General features: G+C 37.7%; 1 protein-coding gene across 1 annotated transcript in view; it reads right to left on the bottom strand.

The window, feature by feature from the left end:
* The window catches only part of LOC150094501 (growth hormone-regulated TBC protein 1-like), a 193,261-nt gene that overhangs the window by 74,491 nt on the left and 95,647 nt on the right, over positions 1-23,123 (bottom strand). The window contains exon 5 of the mRNA XM_090412483.1: positions 14,011-14,135. Coding sequence (XP_090268609.1) covers positions 14,011-14,135 — 125 coding nt within the window. The remainder of the gene's footprint in view (positions 1-14,010; positions 14,136-23,123) is intronic.

Below are 23,123 nucleotides of genomic sequence, written 5' to 3'. Positions count from 1 at the left end.
GAACGATCTACTGATAATTAAAAAACATATATTTACTAGGGGGGACTACACCCCCTGGTGCCTATGGCATGCCAAACCCCTCTGAGTTCTGGACTGGTAGGTCGGTTCTCCTTGAATTCTGATAACTCGAAAGGGGGTTCCCCCCGCCCGGCACTACAGTGTTCACGATCTACTGAATGACCCGTTTTTTTTGTCAGAGCTTTCATGGATTGTTACTTTTTCCAATTTGTGTGAGTATCAAAAATCATATAAAAATTCAAATTATCCGTGTCTCACTCTAGTATTTGCCAATGATAATCTAATCTCACTACGAAGCATAAACCCTTTGTGCTTCATTTTTATATATTATATTATATTGTTCATTTGACGTGTATGTATTTCCACATTTAAAATTATATTGATAAATTAAAGTATTCCAAGTTATCTGACAACTAACTGCATTGGACCAATTAAGATGAGTGTGCTGATGTGCTATGCACTCTTAAAACTTTCATACATCAATAAAAATGCAATCATATTATCAGATTGACATGAATTTTGTAGCAAGGGTTGCATAAGCCACACGATAGCACACCAACCTAAATGGGCACACGATACCACTGTTCCTTATCCTTACATGTGAATATTCACTTCAACATCACAATTATCCTCTGAGTTGTATTTGCAACCTTTGTTATGTGACCTATGAACTTCAAATTCCTGTCCACCATTATGCCAAAGATCCCTTGCCTCATAGTTTCTTGTAGTATAACCTTACTAATATAATATGCCACTGGAAATCTCATTATGCCAAAATTCAAGCCTATTCAAATCATTTTTTAAGTACTGAATATCAGTAGCATTCCTGATTGCCCTGCCTATCTTCGCATCATTTGATATTAGACCCTTCCTAATTTTATTAATGTATAGCCTAAACAACAATGGTCCAAGGACTGAACACCGAGGTACACCACTGTTCACCTTAAATTTAGCAGATTCACACCCACTGTATACCACTTTTTGATATTTGTCTGTCAACCATCCACTGAACCAAATCAAGAGTTTATATTCCAATCCCATATTCTCCAGTTTATTCAACAGCCTTTCGTGTGGTAGCCTATCACATGCCTTAGCAAAATCCAATGTTACCACAGTGTATCCATTCCCTTTATCTGATTCAGTCATAACATTGTTATAAAATATGAGCAAATTGCTAAAAACATGACCTTCCTTTAGTAAACCCACGATGCTTGCAGAGTATAGCTTGTTTGTCTACCCATTTCTGTATGCAAGTACTTACCAACTTCTCTAAAATCTTCACTACCACACCAGAGATACTGAGAAGTCAGAAGTTAGACACATCAATTTTTGCATCACCCTTGTATAATGGAACTATCATACATTCCTGAGCTGAGACTCAAGTAATACAAACATGTGAAAGGCATAGCCAATTTTGCTGAAGATTCCTTTAGCAAACATGCTGATATTACATCTGTCCCTATTGACAAATGCTTATCCAGGTTATGAGACAGCAATTCAACCTCATTTTCATGCACCTCTAACTTTTCATCTAGTGTGGCAGTAGCACTGTGCACCAAGTTACATACACCTGGTTATTATATCTTGGCAAAGTGAGCACTCATTAATTGAACAATCTCATTAGCTTCTTACACTAGAGTATCATGTGAATTCAATAAAGTTATTCTTCCACATTCATGAAGGTTACTATTCCACATTCATTTTTTCTTTTTTTTGCAGCATGATGATAAAATTCTATTAGATTGCCTTTAGCTCGAATGGGCAATTTTTCATACTCCGATTTACTTTCTGCACAATACTCGTTATTTTTCTGGTTTGAGCTTTATATATTTCATAACTCCTCTCACTGTTATCTTCAGCAATATTAGTCTTTCCACATCACCTTTTTCTTGTGGATCTCTTGCTTAAAAAGGTTGCACATCCATTTTACTCCCAACCTATTTATTCTTTGAACACTAGGGACAGATAGCCTCATTTAAGCTTTTTCAAAGATTACCATGCATTGCTGACATTTTTCCCATTCAGTAACTGATACCATGGGACCAAAGATAGTATTCTTCTAAGTTGATCATAATTTCCAGCACTGTAGTTCAACATGTAACCTGTTCTAATGGGGAACATCAATATAATATATACATCTCTCAAAAATACAAGAGCCGTATATATATACAGTTATCATATTTGCTTCAACACTGATAATTATACAGGGTTAAAATTAGCCCCAGCATTAAAAAAAGTATATAAACTAACTAGATCCAGAAATAAACATGACTACAAATAATAGGCAAGTGTCATAGCGTACAACCAGGTTAACATCTGACAAGTTAGATATTTGCATGATAGTACACAGTTTTTCAAGCTCTGATAATTTCATACTAGCTGCATGGAATTAAATAACTTTTTTTTCTGTGAATTTCACCCATGAAATGTAAACCTACTGTTCATTTAATATCACAGATGGGCCAAAGATTAGATAAGACATGAGCCAAATGTGGAACACTTTCAAGCCTCCAAGTAAACAGAGTGATAGTCTCTCACTAGGCAATGAAATTCATCTGTCACCTAAAGTCAATCAGAAGCATTCATGCCAATAGTGGTCTGTTTATCAATACTAATATAATTAATAAACAGAGTAGACTAAACACATAATTATGTAAAATGTTTAATATTTAATAAGCATTTATTATGCAGTGGTATCTGATTTTCAAACATAGTGGATAGCAAAGATGCCACCCACTAGGCCAAGCTAGAAAGACTACTATTAGACTACTAAATTTAACAAGTCATTTCAATTTTTGTTTCAACTTGACCATTTGTAATAGAAAAAAGATATAACTGTTATATATTTAGAGTAAAGATCCAAAAAATGAATAGAAAAGAGCTGGCTTGGTTGGCAGAGTGGTTAGTGTATCTGCTCTCCATCCAAAAGGCTGTGGGTTCGAATCCTGCCATGGGCATGGATGTTTGTGATGTGATTGTCTGTGAAAATACTATTGGTGGTGGTGGGCAGTAAATAGCACTGGTGTAGATGATGTGGTTTGCTGTAGTTAGTGGTTTGAGTGATAGAAACAGAGTTGTAGAGTAGGTGCCCTCCCTCGATGAGTTTTTACTCTCCTTGGAGGTGTCATGTAATAATAATAATAAATATTTTGGATATATATACACCTAAAACTCTTTTTATGCAAATTTTTTTTACGCGAATTCAGAATTATGCGAATTGGGATATCAAAAAAAAATTTTTTTTACGCGATTTTTATTCACTTTTACGTGACCAACCTAAAGTCTAAGTTAGGAAAAAATCCGTAATTCAAGAAAATTCTGAGAATTTTGTATAATTGCATTCTCATTTCAATTAAGAAAATTCTAAATTCTAGAAAATTCTGAGATTTTTTTTTTTTTGCATTCTCGTTTCAATTAAGAAAATTCTAAATTCTTACGAATTTTATTTATTGGGAATTCCCGAATTACATAACTGACTGCGCATAAAAAAGCAGTTCTTAGCAGTTTGAATTTGGTGTTTGAGTAGACAACAGAGTTACCACATTTTTTGCATTTGCATTTTTTAAGTGAAATTAAAATAAAATAAAATAAAATTAATAATTTTACCAAGAAATAATAAATGGTAAGCCATATGTAATTTTCAAACTTTCATTTCATTAACCGAAGATTTTAATCCAGCCCTCACATGACGTTGCCGATAACCAAAAAAAAAAAAGATAAGCCATTTCCTTGGATATAAAAATTCAAATTTTAGATCATCTTCAAACTGGGGAAGGTGCGACGGCTGTGGGTAAGCATTTTGGAGTCTGTGAATCAGCTGTCAGATCTATAAAGAAAAATGAAGAGGCTATTAGAAAAGCGGTATGTTCTGGTACAAAATCGAGTGAGAAATTATCATCATATACAAGTGATGTTGTTCTAGAAAAGGCTGAAAAAGCTTTAGTGATGTGGATTGAAGATAATGTACAAAAAAGAATGCCAGTTGAGAGAAATTCCATCAAGCAATCAGCATTGAGATTTTATGAACAGATTAAAAAACTGCAGCCAGATACTTCATCTCAATTGAGGAAAAAATATGAATTTCATGCAAGCAATGGTTGGCTGACTAAGTTTATTAAAATCATAATATAAAAATTAAAGGTGAAACGGCTTCTGCTGATGAAACAGCTGCTAAAACATTTCCACAAAAACTTGCTAAAATAACTAAAGATGGCGGTTACACTTGTGAACAAGTTTGGAATATGGATGAAACCGGCCTTTTCTGGAAAAAAATGCCAAACGGAACTTACATATCAAAAATGCAAAAAACTGCTGGTAAGTTCAAAGCAGTAAAGAATTGCACACTCCTATCTTGTTCGAACGCTTTAGGAGATTGGATGTTAAAACCACTGCTCATGAATCGATCATTAAGACCACGGCCAATGAAAGGCGTAGATTTTCAAAAATTGCGGGTTCATTGGAGGCCAACAAAAAAGCTTGGGTGACCATTGATATTTTCACTGGTGGTTCCACAAACATATTGTGCCAGAAGTTAGACGCTATTTGAATGACAAGGGTCTCGAATGTGCTTTTGAATCTTGAAAATGCACCCAGTCATCCTGCCAAAGAACACCCAAATGTACAATTTTTTTTTCTGCCGCCCAATACCACATCATTGCTACAACCTCTAGATCAGGGTATAATTGCGACTTTTAAAACATATTATGTCAGCTGAACATTTCAGTACATTTTGAACAAGCTAAATGATGATGAAACACTGTCAGTTATGGATGTGCGGAAAAAATTTTCAATTATGGATTGTATTATTATTATTATTATTATTATTATTGTTCCGGGAAACTCCAAGGAGTCGACAAACTCATCGAGGGAGGCCCTAACATCATGTCTGGAACAACTATTCAATATTCACACAGTATCTATCATATCTTGCCTTGAACTCATTCACGGTCGTAACACCCACAACAGACTCTGGAAGCTTATTCCACTCATTCACCACTCTCCAAGTAAAAAACCTAGCACTAACACCCTTGTCAACCATGCTCTTGCCCAGCTTCCATGCATGGCCCCTAGTCCTCCCACCACCAGTCATGTTTTCAAAAATATCTTCTGGATCAATCTTATAAAAACCCTTCAGTAATTTGAATGTCTCAATCATATCACCCCTCCTTCGCCTATCGTCCAATTTCTGCAACCCACAAATCTTCAACCTATTCTCATAAGGTTCATTCCACAGACCTGCTATCATCTTGGTCACTCGTCTCTGGACCCTCTCCACTTCCTCCCCATCACGAAGAAACCCTGGTGCCCATAACTGGGCACAGAAGTCCAGATGGGGTCTTATCAAGGCTCGATACAGAGGAACAACAACTTGTTTGTCTCTGCATGTTAAAGTATTTTTCAGAAGCCAAGTGATTTGGTGAGCTGTTTTAGTCACTTTTGCAATGTGCCTCTATAACTTCAATTCCCTATCCACCAGCACTCCCAAATCCCTGGCCTCATCAATCTCCTGGAGTACAGCTCCACCAATGCGATACACTGCTGCTATTCTTTTCACCCCAAAGTGCATAACCTTACACTTTGCCACATTAAACTGACATCCATTTTTCCTAGCCCAGTTCTCCAAACTATCCAAATCATCCTGTAAAATTTTGACATCCTGTGCACTCACAATTGCTCTATCCAACTTTGCATCATCAGCAAACAAGTGAACACTTCCTCTCAAATCCTTTCCAATATCATTGATGAACAAATTGAAAAGCAGTGGTCCAAGAACAGAGCCCTGCGGCACTCCACTGGTCACAAGACGTCTTTTTGACTCCACTCCTGAATAAACCACTCTCTGGTATCTCTCCTTCAACCACCCTCCTATCCATCTTACCAACCCTATATCTATCCCCATCTGCTCCAGTTTACTGATTAGGGTTCCATGTGGTATCCTGTCAAAGGCCTTGGCAAGGTCCAGTAGTATCACTGTAAACCCATTGCTCCTATCCAGTTCAGCCATCACTGTGTTATAAAACGTGAGCAAGTTACTGAGGCATGATCTACCCTTCACAAAACCATGTTGTCCCCCATACAATATCCCATTTTCATCTATCCAATCCTGTATTCTTTTCTTGACTAATTTCTCTAAGACCCTTGACAATGATTCCTGATATGCTAATCGGTCGGCAATTTACAACAGCAGTCTTGGAACCACCTTTATGCAGTGGAACTATTTTCCCCTCCTTCCACCCGCTCGGGACTAACCCAGACCCGAGACTCAAATTAAAGATCAGGTTCGATTATCGTTATCTGAATTGAGACCAAAAATTATGAATGCATGCTGGAAAGCTATTTGGCTCGCATGTGTTAAAGAGAATGCTGCTGTTCCCTTCAATCATACTGCAGAATTCCCCAATATAATAAGTTTGGCATGTGAAATTGGCAGAGAAGGATTCGATGATCTTACATCGGTAGATATCGAAGAATTGTTAATTGATAAACCTCTTAGCGAAGACGAAATAGTGGAGATTGTTTCTGAGACTCCTGAAAGCGAAGAAGTTAATGATAATTATCAAGATAATCCTACTTTTACTGCTGATATAATTAAAGAAGGTCTTAAACTGGCCAGTAATTTAGGCAATTATTTTGCCCGACACGATCCAAATGAAGAACGTGCTGGGAAGTTTTCATGTGAGCTTAAGTTGTTAATGTCTTCATACAGAGAATTATATTTGACTTATCTAAAGCATTAACACAGTGATTAATAACTAAGTTCATGCCTAAAACTACTGAAACAACCAGTGGTACTTTTGTTCAAGCAAGAATGACAAGAAGAATTCCACAAGTTGAGGTACAAGTCGATGACGATAATACCATATTTAGTAGTTCTAGTGATATTACAGTCTCACGAAAACGAAAGCTTTCACGTTTATTGTCAGAAACCGATAGCAAATAACATAATTTTTTTATAGAATCCTTAGCAAACAACTGAAATGAATATGTTTTTTTTTAAAGTTATTAAAATTCATTATATGTATGTGTGTTCTCCATGAAATGTAAATAAAAATCTTATGATCCTAATGAATTTAAAGTTTATTTTTTTTCATTATTTTGCTTATATTTCAGGTTTGGAACCAATCTTCACTTTTTCTATGGAGTCAGTAGTTCTTTCTACGCGAAAGAAAATTACGCAAATTCTATTTATGCGTAATTTTCAGGAACGTATCTATCGCGTAGAAAGAGGTTTAGGTGTACTCATCATATTTTCCCAACAGTACAACCACTTGAAAGAATTCTCACACTAAAATTAACTGTCACTGTAACAAACTCCACTATAACAAATTACTTAAGTCCCTCTAGACACAATGCTGTTCTAAAGAAAATTCAATACATCATGCCAATGTGTCCAACTACTGACCTATCAGTATCTCTAGAGTGGTGGTGAAGATTTTAGAGAAGACCCATTTCTGTATATAAGAACTCATATACAGAAATGGGTTGACAGATAAGCTGTACTGAAGTCAGCTTTTGGCTTTGATGTGAACGGATGTATTATTTTAGACTGAGCCTGATTAATTTGTTTACAAGGTTTTTCACGAAACATGCATTGCACTGGCACAGACACAGTTTGTTTCCTACTGTCTTCCCATCTGCATGAAACATGCAAGAGGTCTAATGGCTGGCAGACCCCACCCGCAATGAGGACCAGTGGCGGATTTATGGTTTTATAGAGAGGTAGGATTTCAATCTGTGGCCAAGCGAATTCGTGACACTCCTTTTTCCTACTGTAGGATAGCTAGTCGTATTTTATTGCTGGTAGACACCTGAGAGTGTCTATGGGATTTGCTAGTGGACCCTCAAGTCCACAGGATCACTTGCAAGTTGCTCGGGACACCTGAGCAACCTCTGTTCTCTCTTCTAATCACAAATTAAACCAAATCATGGACACTCCATATGATGAGCTAGACTTCAAGCAGATATTGGCAGTCTTCAAAGCATGTAGGTGGCCTGTTGCAAAGAAAATGGCCAGGAAAGGCAGCAGTACACCAAATAGCAGAGGCTGAATCAGAGGACTACCAATCCCCTGACCCTCTCCCCAGCACTTCTCAAGATAACACCAGGGAGATTATGTTGCCAGTTATCGACCAGCCCCTAGATGACTCAGATGACTCTACAGATCATCAGGTTGTCAGCATAAGTGCAAGTCAGCAGCAAACTTACTTCGTTATGCACTAAAAGATCACAGAAATCAGCAATGGGAAAGAAAACTTTGTTCCCTGAAAACTGAAGATAATACTTTGTGGAAATTGCCAAAAGCTCTCCGTACAGGTTTACGATATCCAGCCCATTCACGGAGAAAGAGGTATAGTTTAAAAGGACGATGAAAATGCAGAAGCTCTCGCTAATGCTCTTTAACTTCAGTGCAGTCCTAATTATGCGAATGCAGATTTGGTCTTCATAGAGAAAATTCACCGTCAAGTCCGTACCGTGCTCTGGCAGCCTTGTAGCAGTGAAAATATCTGTCCCACCTCGCCTAAAGGGGGTCTACTTAATCATTAGGAAGGTTAACAACAAAAAAGCCCCTGGCCCAGATGAAATTAACAACAAAACAATCAAGGCCCTTCCGCACAAAGCTGTCATGCATTTGGTAGCCATTATAAATGCAATATTCAGATTAAATTATTTTCCTGTCCGATGGAAACAAGCAGATATAATCCTCATTCATAAGCCGGGAAAAGCGCCTCAGTTACCGCAAAATTACAGACCCATCAGTCTCCTTCCATGCACTTCCATTGCAGAAAAAGTCATCCTCAATCGACTTCAAGATGTGGTGAACAAAAACAACACAATTCCAAAAGAGCAGTTTGGGATTCGAACGTGGCACAGTACTACACAACAAGTTCACAGGCTAATCGAATTCATCACAACTGGATTCAACTGGCGACAACACCAGGAGTTATTTTTCTGGATGTAACAAAAGCCTTTGATAAGGTTTGGCACAAAGGCCTCATCTATAAATTGTTTATGGCCAACGTTCCGCTCTACCTTACCAAATTTATTGACTCCTTCCTAAAAAACTGGAAATTTCAGGTCAAGTTGAGAGGACTCAAATCCTCTTTGAAAAGAATCACAGCAGGTGTTCCTCAAGGCTCGCTGCTCTCTCCGCTGCTTTTTAACATCTTCATTGCTGACGTCCCCAGCACGGCATCAACCACCACTGCTTGCTATGTGGACGACATGGCAATTTTGAGTAGATCTCTCAGGCCGAACTTAGCTACGCAGTGCTTACAAACCGCAGCAACAAACTTAGAAAAATGGCTCAGGAAATGGAGAATAGCTGTGAATGCCGACAAAAGTACTGCCATTCTCTTCACAAGATAGAAGGCATACCACTACGGAGAAGTCAAACTTTTCAACACAGCTATTCCATGGAAACCCAGCACCAAATATTTAGGGATTCAACTACATAACCGTCTCAACTTTAACTCTCACATCGACAGAAGTCAAACTTCTGCAGGCATAACTATTATGCAACTTTACTCTCTTCTCAACAGAAGAAGCCATGTCAGCACTGAAAACAAACTACGAATTTATAAAGCAATCATTAGGCCCACATTGGACTTATGGATCACTGACTTGGGGTCATACCTTCCCTGGCAACATCAAAAAGCTACAGGTGATCCAGAACAGATGTCTCCGTATAATATTCAATGCTCCGTGGTTTGTCAGGAATACTCTCCTCCACCGAGACACTGACATTCCTGATATTCAGATGTTTCTCCGTGATCCTGCTTACATATTTCACTAAAGCAGCTAATCATCCCAATCAACTCATTTGAGAGTCATCTAACTATGATGAAAACGATAGGTGGAAACAAGCGTCCAAAAGCGGTACAATGTTTGGTTAGAAGAAAAAGTAAAAATGTATGAAGAAGCCAATAAAAATAATGATAGCAAAACTGTATATAAAATTATAAAAGAATTAACAAAAATGCCCAAAACAGACCACTAAAATTTAAAGATAAAAAGCACCATTCATAATAAAAGAAGAAATTTTGAATGCAATAAACCAAATGAACTTATTTAAATCACCTGGTTATGATGATTTTGGAGGAAATCATCCTACAGAAATATGGTGGCATAGCAGCAATCAATTTCCTGCTTGAACTTTTTAACCAAATACTATATATATTGGTGAGATTCCATATGAGTGGACGACATGCATCAAAATCATAATACTAATGTTCCAAAAAGGGAGATAAATGAAGGTGTGAAAATTACAGACCCATAACACTGCTAAGTGATAGCTACAAAATCTTCACGTGCATTATTCAAAACAGATTCCAGACTTGAATAATGAGATAATAGGAGTCTTCAGCCCTTCCAGGTCTGAAGCCTCCTTGGTCTTCTGTTGTATAGATTCTACATATAGATCTGTTGTAAACATTGTATAGACAATCTTTTTACAGTTAATAACCTGGCTGACAATTACTGGGCATGCAACTTACTTATATACTGCAGTTTTATTGACTTCAAATGAGCATTTGATTCCACTGACAGGAACAAAATGTTAAACATCTTAAAATCTATCCCATTAGATTTAGAACAATCATCATCATCAAATTCCTGCTATGTACCCCCTCAAGGGGTGTACAGGATATGATAATATTACATGAAAAATTTACATCATTACTAACTTCCTATCTACAATTTTCCTCCAAACCAGTCTGTTACTTGTCAAGACTCCAACATTACCAGATCTCATATTTCTATCGTCTAAGGCAGTGCTTCCCAAACTTCTGGATGTCAGGGCCCCCTTTGCAAAAATTAAAATATCAAAAAAAAATTGTAATAGAGAGATATATTATTATAATATTTATTGTATTCATATTCAATACAAAACATACACAGCGAATATTGCAAAAATCAAATGCATATATTACATTTTTTGCCTCTTACTGTTTGGTTCTGAAGACGATGTGGGCTGTTCTGGTAAAATATGAAATACTGTCCTTTTTTTTTGAGTCTGTTTCTGCTTCTTCTGATTGTTCGCGGGACTTTTTTTTTATTTTTTTATCAGCCACTTATCCATTTCAGGGTTAAATTTTTTAACGTAGAATAGATCAAATAATATCACCACTTACCGATACTGGCACACCACAGACTGATAACATGAAATTAGTGAATATTACCTGAATAAGGGAATCCCCAGACCAGGAACATTTTTCTCTTTTGTGACTTTTCTCCCTTTACGGTAATTAAGCCTAACGCGAAACAGACAGCAAAGGCAGTTTATTAAAACGTGCATATGATTGGTGCGGTATTAACAAAAGATCATTCGACCGAAAGATAAAAGCATAGCTGACAATTGAGTTGAAATGCTAACTCTCTTCAACCGAATTCCATATATAAAACTGCCATTACTTAGTTTTAACACTTTTACGAATTTTAACACGTTCGGTTGAATTTTATTGCTGCCTTGGGAAATCGAACTCACACACATCTAATTAATAACAATAGTTTTGATTTAGATACTGTGTTTGCCCATGCAACATATGGTTTTGTTTCAGTCTATACAGCATAGTTTCTGTATGAGGGGACATGTGATTCATTAATTAGTGTGTTTTTATCCCAGTTGTCTCTAATTGCACTATTTGTTGAGAAATATATTACACAGACTCCTCATACCTTATTCACTGGCATAATAAAAGTACTTGTTTTCATTGCCTCTGCAGTATAGTGGCTGTTAGGGAGGGAGTGTTGTTTACCATTGCAAGCGAGTTACTATCTCCCCCACATGAACTTGTTTAAGCTTTTTTTCATGTGTGAAGTATATGCGAAACTTTTATTGGTAACAGAAAACTAGCTCGGATGACAGTGATAATACAAAATGAGTTTTGATATGTATATAAAGTCAATATCAACAGTCCCTGATTACGAACGCGTGATGAAAGGGATAGGAAGAGTTGGAGCTTCCCTGGAGAGCATTCGAAGTAAATACAATTAACCACTGCTTTGAAATGAAACATATGAATAAGCAATATTTACTAATATTCATTAAGTGCCAAAATATGCAGGAAGCCAAGTTTGCGAACCAACATTTCGCTTGGTTGAACCAATGTGTGAATTTTTCCATTAAAATATAAAAAATAACAAAAAAAGAAATAATAAATAATAAAAGTTAAGCACGTTTCTTTTAAAATAAAAAAAATCTACTTAGTTTTAAAACATTTTAAATTTGTTTTCATTATTTCACGACCCCCCCCCCCCTCAACAAAACCTACGGCCCCAAGGGGGCCGCTGCTGACAGTTTGGGAAGCGCTGGTCTAAGGCACTTTGTACCGTATCAATCCACCTAATTCTTGGTCTTCCTCTGGGTCGTTTTCCTGCTAACTTGGCAGAGAAGACTTGTTTTGCTAATCTTTCCTCACCCATTCTGTTTAAGTGACCATACCACTTGAGATCAGCTCTGCTAACGCATTCCTGGATGCTGACAATGTCAAGTTCTTTCCTAATATAAATATTTTTAATATGATAGATTGCAAGGGGATATTCAGTTGTTTGCGGATGATGCGAAGCTGGGAAGGATTATTAGTAATGGTGCAGATGTGGTAGCCCTGCAAGAGGATTTGAATAAGCTAGATAGATGGGCAAATGAATGGGGGTGTCAGTTTAATGCAGCAAAATGTAAGGTCTTGAGGTTTGGGAAACATCGATGGGATGCTGCATACTCTACGGGAGGAGTTATACTGGAGGAAGTAGGGGAGACGAGAGATCTGGGGTTGACGATTGATAGAAATCTGAAGTTTAGGGGACATATTGCAAAGGTGGTGAAGGTAACACAGAGGATTGCTGCAATTATGAGAAGGACACTGACCTGCAGAGATGAGGGTTATCATTCCGTTGTATAAGTCTCTGATCAGACCACACTTGGAATATTGTTCTCAGATTTGGTCCCCAGGATTTGAAGGGGATAAATTAACTGTGGAAAGGATACAAAGACGGATGACAAAGATGGTTTCAGGACTGTACAAGGATAGTTATGAGGATCGACTGAGGGAATGTGGCCTGCAGAGTTTGGTGGATAGAAGAAGGAGAGGTGATATAATTGAGACTTTTAAACTGTTGAGAGGTGGTTACAGGGTTGACACTGGGGAGTTCTTTCGCTTGGTTGAACAGCGGGAAGGAGTGATGACAGGAGGCCATCCCTGGAAGTTACGAAAGGAAACTGTGAGCAAGAGGGTGAGGAGTGGTTTCTTTGCATGGAGGGTGGTTGAACCGTGGAATGCATTGCCTGATGGAGTGGTGAGAGCGAGAACGGTCAATGAGTTTAAGGAGTGGTATGATAGACTTTGTATCTCTGGTCATTTCTTTCAAATCTTAAAGCTTAATAATTGTGACCTTTCCTTCAACGAATATAGCCAAGTCTGTTTCAAAGACTGAAACACTTTTTATTAACATTTTTATGATTATTCATGATTCTCCCTTTGTTTTTTTTTAATGCAAATCATTTGATCTAATGAAAAACAAATTTTCATTGAAAGAAAAAAATAATAAACTTTTTATTATGAATGAAGTTGCTTTTTTTTATTATTTTATTTATTAGTTTCAATGTCATCCTACCCACAAAAGGTTGGGAACCTGCATATAGCATATTAGTATCTTAGATAAAAAAAATATGAAGATACTGTGCTTAGAGACCATTCATGATCTTACCCCCATATTTTTCCCAAGCTACTCTGTGTCTGCAATAAGCAAGGTAGTGGTATTACACCACTACCTTACTTAATAATACTCATTCGATGTAATATCACCAAGCAATTAATACCACCAAAAAATTTTTAGATGATAAATGATGTTCATTCAAGGAGATCCAAATCTACAACTTGGTTGGAAAGTGACAGTAGTGTACAGTAGGTCAGAATGTTATTGCTATCATGAAAATGAATCAAATATTGTAAAATGTATTAATTTTGTTGTAAATAATAATTCACAATTACTATTTACCTGACAATATCCAACTTGTGGATTATGGTGTGCAAATGCTAATAAGACATTAAATAATGATTCTCTTTTGGAACCTTCTGATGCTACTTTGAAATAAATATTATCTGGAAACGTTCGTGGAATATCTATGAAAGATATATAAAAAAATATTAAACAGTACATATATAATTCCTACTCACTTGAATTATGCAGTTTTTAATAAAGCAGATGTATGACTGATTGACTGTGCATGTTATTTATTTATAAAAGAGATAATAAATACACTGAAATTACCTTAACTTTAAATAATAGAGTAATAACCAAATGCAGCCACATAAGAATCTTCACTACTGGAGTACTTGTATATAGAGGCTAATGACTCCACGTCAGTTGCCTTAGTATCACATAATGCAACACACATTGTTGCAATGCAAACTTTGTTTGCTAACACTTGGATAAAGGATGAAACCAACAATATAACATAATTTCTTGACATCTTTAATTTATAACATAACCAAGTGAAAAAATTTTCAACATCTTTCTCTGATCTAGAGTATTTTAGTAATAAGGTGTGACCATTTTTAACTACTTGTATATGGAAATATGACTTCTGCATTACTTCAACCTTGGTATCACTTGCGGGTCTGGTTCCCACTAATGAGACTTCAATAAAGGTCAAAACAGTCAGCCTGGGCAGTGGTCCATCCAGAATTACAACAGGGTGATACAAATATACAAGATCAAGGCCTATGGTAATACACAATTGATCATATTTAACCTAATAAATAATATGTATGTATAAAAGTTAAGTTAAGCAAAAAAGTATTTACACATAAACAAATTTATGGTCAAATGTGTTTGTACAAATTAATTCTTTCTAAAAAATTAAAAACATCATGCAATTTGACTGAGTCTGCTAGCATTTCCCTGAGTGTATATGGCTGGGTTAGATAGGTGAAATTTTCATTTCTCTCTCGTGTAAATTTTTGACAATCTACCAGAATATGATGAATAGTGAGATGTGTGTTGCATTTTTCACATATGGGAGGGTCAGCTCTCAGTAAATGAGAATGCGTAAGGTGACTGTGACCTATGTGGAGCCTAGCAAGGACAACCTCCTCCCATCTCTTTGTACGTTGACTAGAATGCCAGTGTTTAATTTCAGGTTTAATGTTATATAATTTGTTGTTGATGTTTCTTACCATGTTAACTCCCACTCAGCACTTAGCTTTGATCTTATAAGTTGTCTGTAGTCCGTATATGGAGAAGGTATGGGCTGATTTAGCAGCTGCATCTGCAGCCTCATTTCCTTTGATTCCGATGTGGCTGGGAATCCAGCAGAACTGAACATCGAAATTAAGGATTTTCATTTTGTGAAGCAGATGTAGCACTTCATAAAGTACTGGATGTGGATTATACATAGGAGAGGAGATAGCCTGTAAAGAGCTCAATGAGTCTGTATAAATTATACACTTTTGGTAGCAGTTTTCTTTTATATGCACAAGTGCAAGCTGAATGGCCTGTAACTCTGCTGTATAATTACTGGAGTCAGGTGGGATCTGATTTGAGATAATAATGTCAGGAAACACAGCAGCAGCACAGCCAACAGAGGTGTTAGTTCTTGAACCATCAGTATAGATGGGTAAGAAATCAGCATGTGCTGCTCTGTGTGCATTAAGCAATTGCAAGTAAATGGATGATGGGGTATAAGATTTCTGTAGCTGACAAAGTGAGGGGTTGCAGGATGGTGTGCAAACCTGCCATGGAGGAATGCTGTTATGTTTAGTGTAGCTAATGTTGTCAACATTTATACTAACAGCTTGCACAGCTTCTTTAATACACATACCAAAAGGATGTATAGCAGTTTGATGTGTGTGATATTGAGCTTCCCAATGCAGAGAGAAGATACTATTCCATGTAGGGTGATCTGGGAGAGATTTTATTTTTAGGGTGTAATTAAGAGACAACTGTTTCCGTCGAAGTGATAGAGCCGGTTCATTTGCTTCTACATAGAAACTTGGAGTGGGTGAGGTGCGAAAGGCACCAGTAACTATCTGTATACCCTGATGATGGATGGACTCCAACCATCTTAGGTTATTCTATCTTGCCGAACCATAGAATTGGGACCCATAATCCAGCTTTGAACGTATAAGTGCACGATAAAGATGGAGCAATGAAGCTCGATCAGCATCCCACTTGGTAGAGGATAGAGTGTGAAGGAGGTTCAAAGTTCTTTTGCACTTTTCTCTTAGTTGACGAATGTGTGCTAGAAATGTGAGTTTTCTGTCAAAAATTGGTCCCAAGAACTTAGTTTCTGTAGTTACTGAAATAACAGTAAGTGCCATTCTTAGTTCAGGATCTGGGTGATGAGTGCGTTTTTGACAGAAGTGTACACAGACACTTTTTTCTGTTGAAAACTTAAACCCATTATTAAGAGCCCACAGAAAGACATGATCAATTGCTTGCTGAAGTTGTCTTTCAATTACCCTCATGTTACATAAGTGACAGTAAATTGTGAAGTCATCAACATATAGAGCATTGTCTACAGTGGGAGGAAGCTGTTCAATGACTGAATTGATTTTAATAGCAAAAAGGGTTACACTTAAGACAGAGCCTTGGAGAACACCTTGTTCTTGAAGATATGGTCGAGATAGCGTACTTCCCACTCTCACTTGGAAAGTTTGCCTGGACAGAAAGTTTTTAATAAATATAGGGAGGTGTCCTTTGAGACCTAGGCTATAGAGGGTCTTTTAATATGCCATATCTCCAGGTTGTGTCATAAGCTTTTTCCATGTCAAAAAAAACCGAGACCAGATGTTCTTGCTTCAGAAATGCATCTCTTATACAAGTTTCTAACCGAACTAAAGGGTCTAAAGTTGATCGATTTCTACGGAAACCATATTGTGTATTGGAAAGAAGACTGTTGCTTTCTAAATACTAGAGAAGTCTGGCATTAACCATTTTCTCTAGTATCTTACAAAGACAGCTGGTCAGAGCAATGGTTCAATAATTAATTGCTTGTGTTGGATCTTTTCCTGGTTTTGGGATAGCAATGACAATTGACTTATGCCAAGAATTTGGAAACTCTTAATCTGCAAGTATTCTATTGTATAATAAGAGAAGATCCATAGATGATGGTAGATGTTTTATCATTTCATAATGGATATCATCAGGTCTTACTGTACTAGGGTGAGATTGTAGGAGAGCTCTTTTTAGTTCCTCCTTGACAAATGGCTGAAGAATATTGGTAGAAAAATTAAGCCTTTGTTTCTCTTGCTGCTCTTTCAGTATTAAAAATTCCAGAGAATATGAAGCTGTTGCTGAGATTTTAGCAAAAGTTTCTCCCAAAGCATCTGCAATAGCTTTGGGATCAGCAAGAACACTTCCATTATAGTCTAAGGTGGACAAACAATGTGTACTATATCTGCCTTTCATTTTCTGGATTTTATCCCATACAATTTTTGGACTGGTCATTTGATTAACTGATGTAGTAAATTGAATCCATGATTGTTTTTGACTCTGACGTCTTACAAAACGTGCTTTGGCTCAAGCATGCTTGAAAGTTATTAAATTTGATGTGGTGGGGTATCTACAAAATATACTCCGTGCTCTGTGTTGATCTTTTTTGGCTGCCTGACATTCTGGGTTCCACCAAGGCTTTGGATAGACTGGAAATCGAGATGATGTTTTTGGGATGGAGGTTGCTGCTGCCTGGACAATGCATTCTGTTATATATTTTACAGCTTCACTGATAAGTGTTTGACTGATGGCATCAGCATTAAATTTTGCAAAATGAGAAAAAGTGTTCCAGTCAGCCTGGTCCATTTTCCATATAGGTATCCATGTCGGTGAACATGGTTCCTGTGAAGACATTGTACAAAGAACAGGAAAGTGATCACTTCCATATATGTTCTCTTCAACATCCCACATGTGCAGTGGAAGAATGGAAGGGGAACAGATTGTAAGATCAATTGCAGAATATGAGCGGGTAGGCATATGGAAGAAAGTATTGAGTTTATTATTTAGAAGGGAAAGGTTATTATTATGAAGAATTTTTTCAATGATTCGACCTCGTCTATTAGTGTTGGCACTACCCCATAGAGTATTGTGACCGTTAAAGTCACCCATCAAAAGTATGGATTCAGGCAGTTGCGAAATAAGGTTATCAAGACTCGGCATTTGGTGGTAAATAAATTGAACATACTGTAATAAGGAATCCCACAGAGAAGCAAATCGCTACCGCTTCCAGAGAAGTATTAAGTTGGACCTGATGGAAAGGAGTATGACTGCTCACTAGGATAGCTACTCCTCCATGAGCAGGACCATCTCCAGTTCTATCCTTACTTACAACAGTGAAATTCCTAAAGGTACAGTCCTCATTGGGTCTTAAGTAAGTTTCCTGTAGACAGAAACAGAAAGGTTTGTGTTTCTGCAAGAACATCTTGATATCATCAATATTCTGGCGGATCCCATGACAGTTCCATTGTAAAAATTTTCCTATTGTTTCGATTTTATTGACTTGTCTGTTTTTTAAGAGGTAGAGGGCTTACCTTTGTCAGATTTATAGTTATCCACTGTTTTAGGGAAGTATGGACGGCCCGTGTCTATCTCTTCCTCTGGTAGAGTGTTCAAAACATCAAATGTGTTAGGGTCAGTTGGTTTGCTTAGTTTGCTTTCAGTGGGTATTGAGGTATCCATTTTTTCTGTACAAGTGTCTGGTGGTTTATCTTTGAGTGAAGTCTCCACCATAATTTTTTGACAGGTGAGTTTTCATCGAATGGGACCATTTTTGAAGTTGTCTCTGGAGTAAGGCCATAGGTCTTGTGATTAATGTGCTCAACAGAGAAGCACTTACGATCGTAAAATTCAGATATGGTGAAATTATCAAATGGTGGAATAGACATACATGTTTGAGTTGCTGTTGGCACTTTTTTAATTGTTACTTTTTCAGCATAAGGGATCGTAGAACAGGTGTAATGGTGGCTAGGTTTCTTTTTGCATCCTGATATGTTATGTTTTGTTCTGTTTTTATTTTTTGTATCTCTTTTTCATCTTTCCATTTCTGACATGCACGAGAGTATGCTGGATGATCTCCCTGACAGTTGACACATTTAGCTTTTTTTTCACAGCAAGATTTATTTTCATGTTCTTTACTACCACATCGAGCACAGGTAGTAGAACCACGACAGGCAGTTTGGGCATGTCAATATCTTTGACATTTAAAGCATCTCAGCAGCTTAGGGATGTACATTTTAACAGGACAGCTGAGATAACCTGCTTTTAAAGATGTCGGAGGCCTAGGTGTATCAAAAGTAAGGATGATGTTCTTGGTTGAGATCAGGCGACCATCCCTGCATATCAGGATGCGCCTCACACCCATCACTCCTTGATCTTTAAGCTCTGAACATATCTCCTCATCAGGAACCTCAAGGAGATCTCATTCTGATATCACTCCTCTACTGGAATTGAGTGTTCTGTGAGGTGTTACTGCAATTTGTATTCCAACCGTTGTCGTTGCTCTCAGTTTCTCGGAATGTTGTTTGCACATTGTTTCCAAGAATATCACCAGAATGCCTGTGAGGTGTTACTGCAATTTGTATTCCAACCATTGTCGTTGCTCTCAGTTTCTCGGAATGTTGTTTGCACATTGTTTCCAAGAATATCACCAGAATGCCATTTCTTGACAGTTTTGGGAGGTCCTGCCAGTCCTAAACCTTTTTGGATACAGAAGGGTGACATTTTCCCAATTGGTTTTTCACCTATTGCATGAATGATTAAAAAGGTTGGTACATTTTTGTTAGTATCTGATAACTTTTGTTTCTTCTGTTTCCATATGCATCATCATCATCAAATTCCTGCCATGTACCCTCAAGAGGTGTACAGGATATGATAGTACTACATGAAAAAAATTACATCATTACTAACTTCCTATCTACAATTTTCCTCCAAATCAGTCTATTACTTGTCAAGACTCCAACATTATCAGATCTTATATTTCTATCATCTAAAGCACTTTGTACCGTATCAATCCACCTATATTTTGGTCTTCCTCTGAGTCATTTTGCTGCCAACCTGGCGGAGAACACTTGTTTTGCTAATCTTTCTTCGCCCATTCTGTTTAAGTGACCATACCACCTGAGATTAGCTCTGGTAACGCATTCCTGGATGTTGACAATGTCAAGTTCTTTCCTAATATCCTTATTTTTAATATGATACTGCCATTGATGCCATCTGTTCACGCCTATAATCTTTCTCAGGACTCTCATATCTGCGGTCTCTAGTCTTTGGTCAAGTGTTTTACTTCTGACCCAGCTCTCAGATCCATAAGTTAAAACTGGTTTGAACACTGTCTTGTATACAGCTAATTTAGTGTTCTGACTAATTTCTCTCTTATTCCATATGAATTTATTCAATTGACTTCCTACCGTACCAGCTTTGGTGATTCTGTTGTCTATTTCTATATTTAATTTACCATCTTCAGTAAAAATCGTGCCTATATGCTAAATCGTTTCCATATGCTGTGTCTATCTATATTATCAGTACTTGGTTGGGACTTTGTTAGGGTCCCTGAAACATTTGAGGATGAAGAATTCATATTTAAAGAATTTTTAATTCGGCACCAGAGCTGCCCCCCCCCACCATGGAGCCACATATGGATGCCCAGTACCCAGCAAGCAACGACTGCGCTCAGAAGTGGAACGCCAGGGCTACCCTGGACGCTATACCGGCACTGCAGCAGGTCTAGGATCCCGACTCTGGATCATGGGGTGAGAGACTTACTGCAACACCGTTGACCCTTGCAGGCAAGTCCACTAGCCGATTAATCCTGTCTGGACCATCCAGGACCACTCCATCTTACTGAAGCAGGGGCCAAAGTAGTGCAAGACTACCAGGATCAGCCTTTCCGGATGTCCACGGGTCGTACAGCACAGCAAACACGGAGGCAGGGCGTTGGATCACAGTGATGGTGGTCTGGAAAAAGGATAGTGAAAAAGACTCAGGAGAAGTAGAGCAAAGAATACTGGAAAAAAAGCAAAGAAAAAGAGGAAGAATGAAAAGGGCCAGTACCATCACTGGGAGGTCCCCTCCACCATGAACAGGAGCCCCACATGGAGGGGCCTCAGTAATTGAATATATAGTATCTTATCCTTGCCCTCCAAGCTGCATACACCACCTTTTGCAAAAAATATTTTAATCCAACTTATTTGCCCACACAGACTGTCTAATGAAATTCTCTTGGAAAGCAAAAATGAGTTTTTACTACTCAGAGCTCTCTCCTACTTTATATCCAGAAGAAATAACCAGATCCCTTCTGAACGTCTTCCAATATCATCGGTATACAAGTTAACAATAATGGCCATAAAAAGAAAAAAAGAAAAAAAAAAAGACCACTGCAGTACACTACTAGTTACTTTTCTTTTGCAAGACACTAAGCTTCATACAGAACTTAGATACTTGGACAAATGGTTTTGCATTCAATATATTACTCTATTATATAAACCTCCTCTGTCCTAATTTAAATACCACTTTGTGGTAGTCTATTACATGCATAAATTCAAAATCTAGATGCAAGGTATTTTCAAAAAAGACAGAACTTTTTAAATAGTGGGAAAACCGGCAGAGAGAGCACACTGCAGGTACTGAGCACACCTGGCGGCAGGTGTTTACAACAAACTGCCATCTGTCCCATTCTGCTATGAGCATTAGCCATCAAGTTACATCAGCTGAAGTGAGTACATGCACAAGCTGTTCATCAAATTAGTGACAAAGTGATAATGAAAGAGAGCTTGAAGAACAACGTGTGTGTGAGAGAGAGAGAGAGAGAGAGTGAAATTTGGCAACAAACCTAGTAAAAACTGAGACGTGGGTTTATGGCTATGATGTTGAAACCAAGATGCAATCGTCGCAGTGGGTGGGGAAAGGATCTCCTTGAGCAAAAAAAGCACGGATGAGTCGATCAAAGATCAAGGTGATGTGGATTGTGTTGTTTGATTGGAAAGACAATTGTCCATTATGAATTTGTACCATGTGGTCAGATGGTACAAAGAGTTGCACCAGGAAGTTTTAGCGCATTTGAGAGATGCTGTGCGCAGGAAGAGGCCTGAATTTGGGGAAAACCAGACTTGGATGTTGCACCACAACAATGTGGCATTGTGCAGACATTCGTTGTGCCCCATCTACCCTATTCTCTGGACGTAGCTCCAGCAGACCTTTTTCCTGTTTCCCAAAATTATTGTGAGGATGAAAGGATGTCATTTCCATACCATAGAGGAGATTCAGGAAAATGTGATAAGAGAACTGCATGCCATCACAGAAAGTGCATTCCAACAATGAAAGAAATGCTGGGAACGGTGTATCGCCAGTAGAGGGGACTACTTTGAAGGGGAGTGCTTAAAATGTTGTCAAATGAGAAATAAAGTCTTTATAGCAAAAGTTCAGTCTTTTTTTGAACATGCCTTGTATACTAATTTATATGCATCTCCCTTTCAATAATTTTAACCTTTTAGATGGGAGATGAACTTCATCAGCCAGTGTATGACCATTCCCTCACTTACTTGGAGTGTGAAATGGCTTCAAATGTATCAAATGGTATCAAATGTACCATTCCTGGTGATGATGCATCTCTTCTTCCTCAACCTTTTGATTCTCTCCACTGCTAGATGAAGGTCTACCCCCCCCCATGGTTTTCCAGGCCACTTGGTTTCTACCTCACCCATCCATCTCACTCCTGCAACTTGTTCCAATTGCTCCCTCCATCTTCTTCTTGGTCCTCTTCTTCTTGCTCCATCCATTGGTCTCCACTCTGTTGTTTTTCTAGTCCATCTTCTGTCATTGTATCTGACAATACAGTCAGCCCATCTCCACTTAACCTGTTTAATGTATTTTATAATATCCGTGACACCCGTTTGGGATCTTATCCAGGTATTTGTCTTCCTATCTCTTAATGTTATTTTTAGCATACTTCTCCCCATTTGATGTTGTGTTGTCAAGATGATGCATCTGACTTGAACAATATCTGATTATTGCCTTGCTTTATTTAATTGATTTTTGTCTGCCTTATTTAACTTCTTCTGAAACTATGGAATACATTAAGACACTATGCTGCTATTCCCTTTTCACCTGGCTCCTCATTT

This window comes from Typopeltis vanoorti, chromosome 22 (assembly GCF_054136105.1).
Source record: "Typopeltis vanoorti isolate ZY-2024b chromosome 22, IOZ_Tvanoo_1.0, whole genome shotgun sequence".
NCBI classification, from domain to species: domain Eukaryota; kingdom Metazoa; phylum Arthropoda; class Arachnida; order Uropygi; family Thelyphonidae; genus Typopeltis; species Typopeltis vanoorti.
Note: the sequence above shows the minus strand (reverse complement) of the source record. Positions and strands in the feature narration are given on the sequence as shown.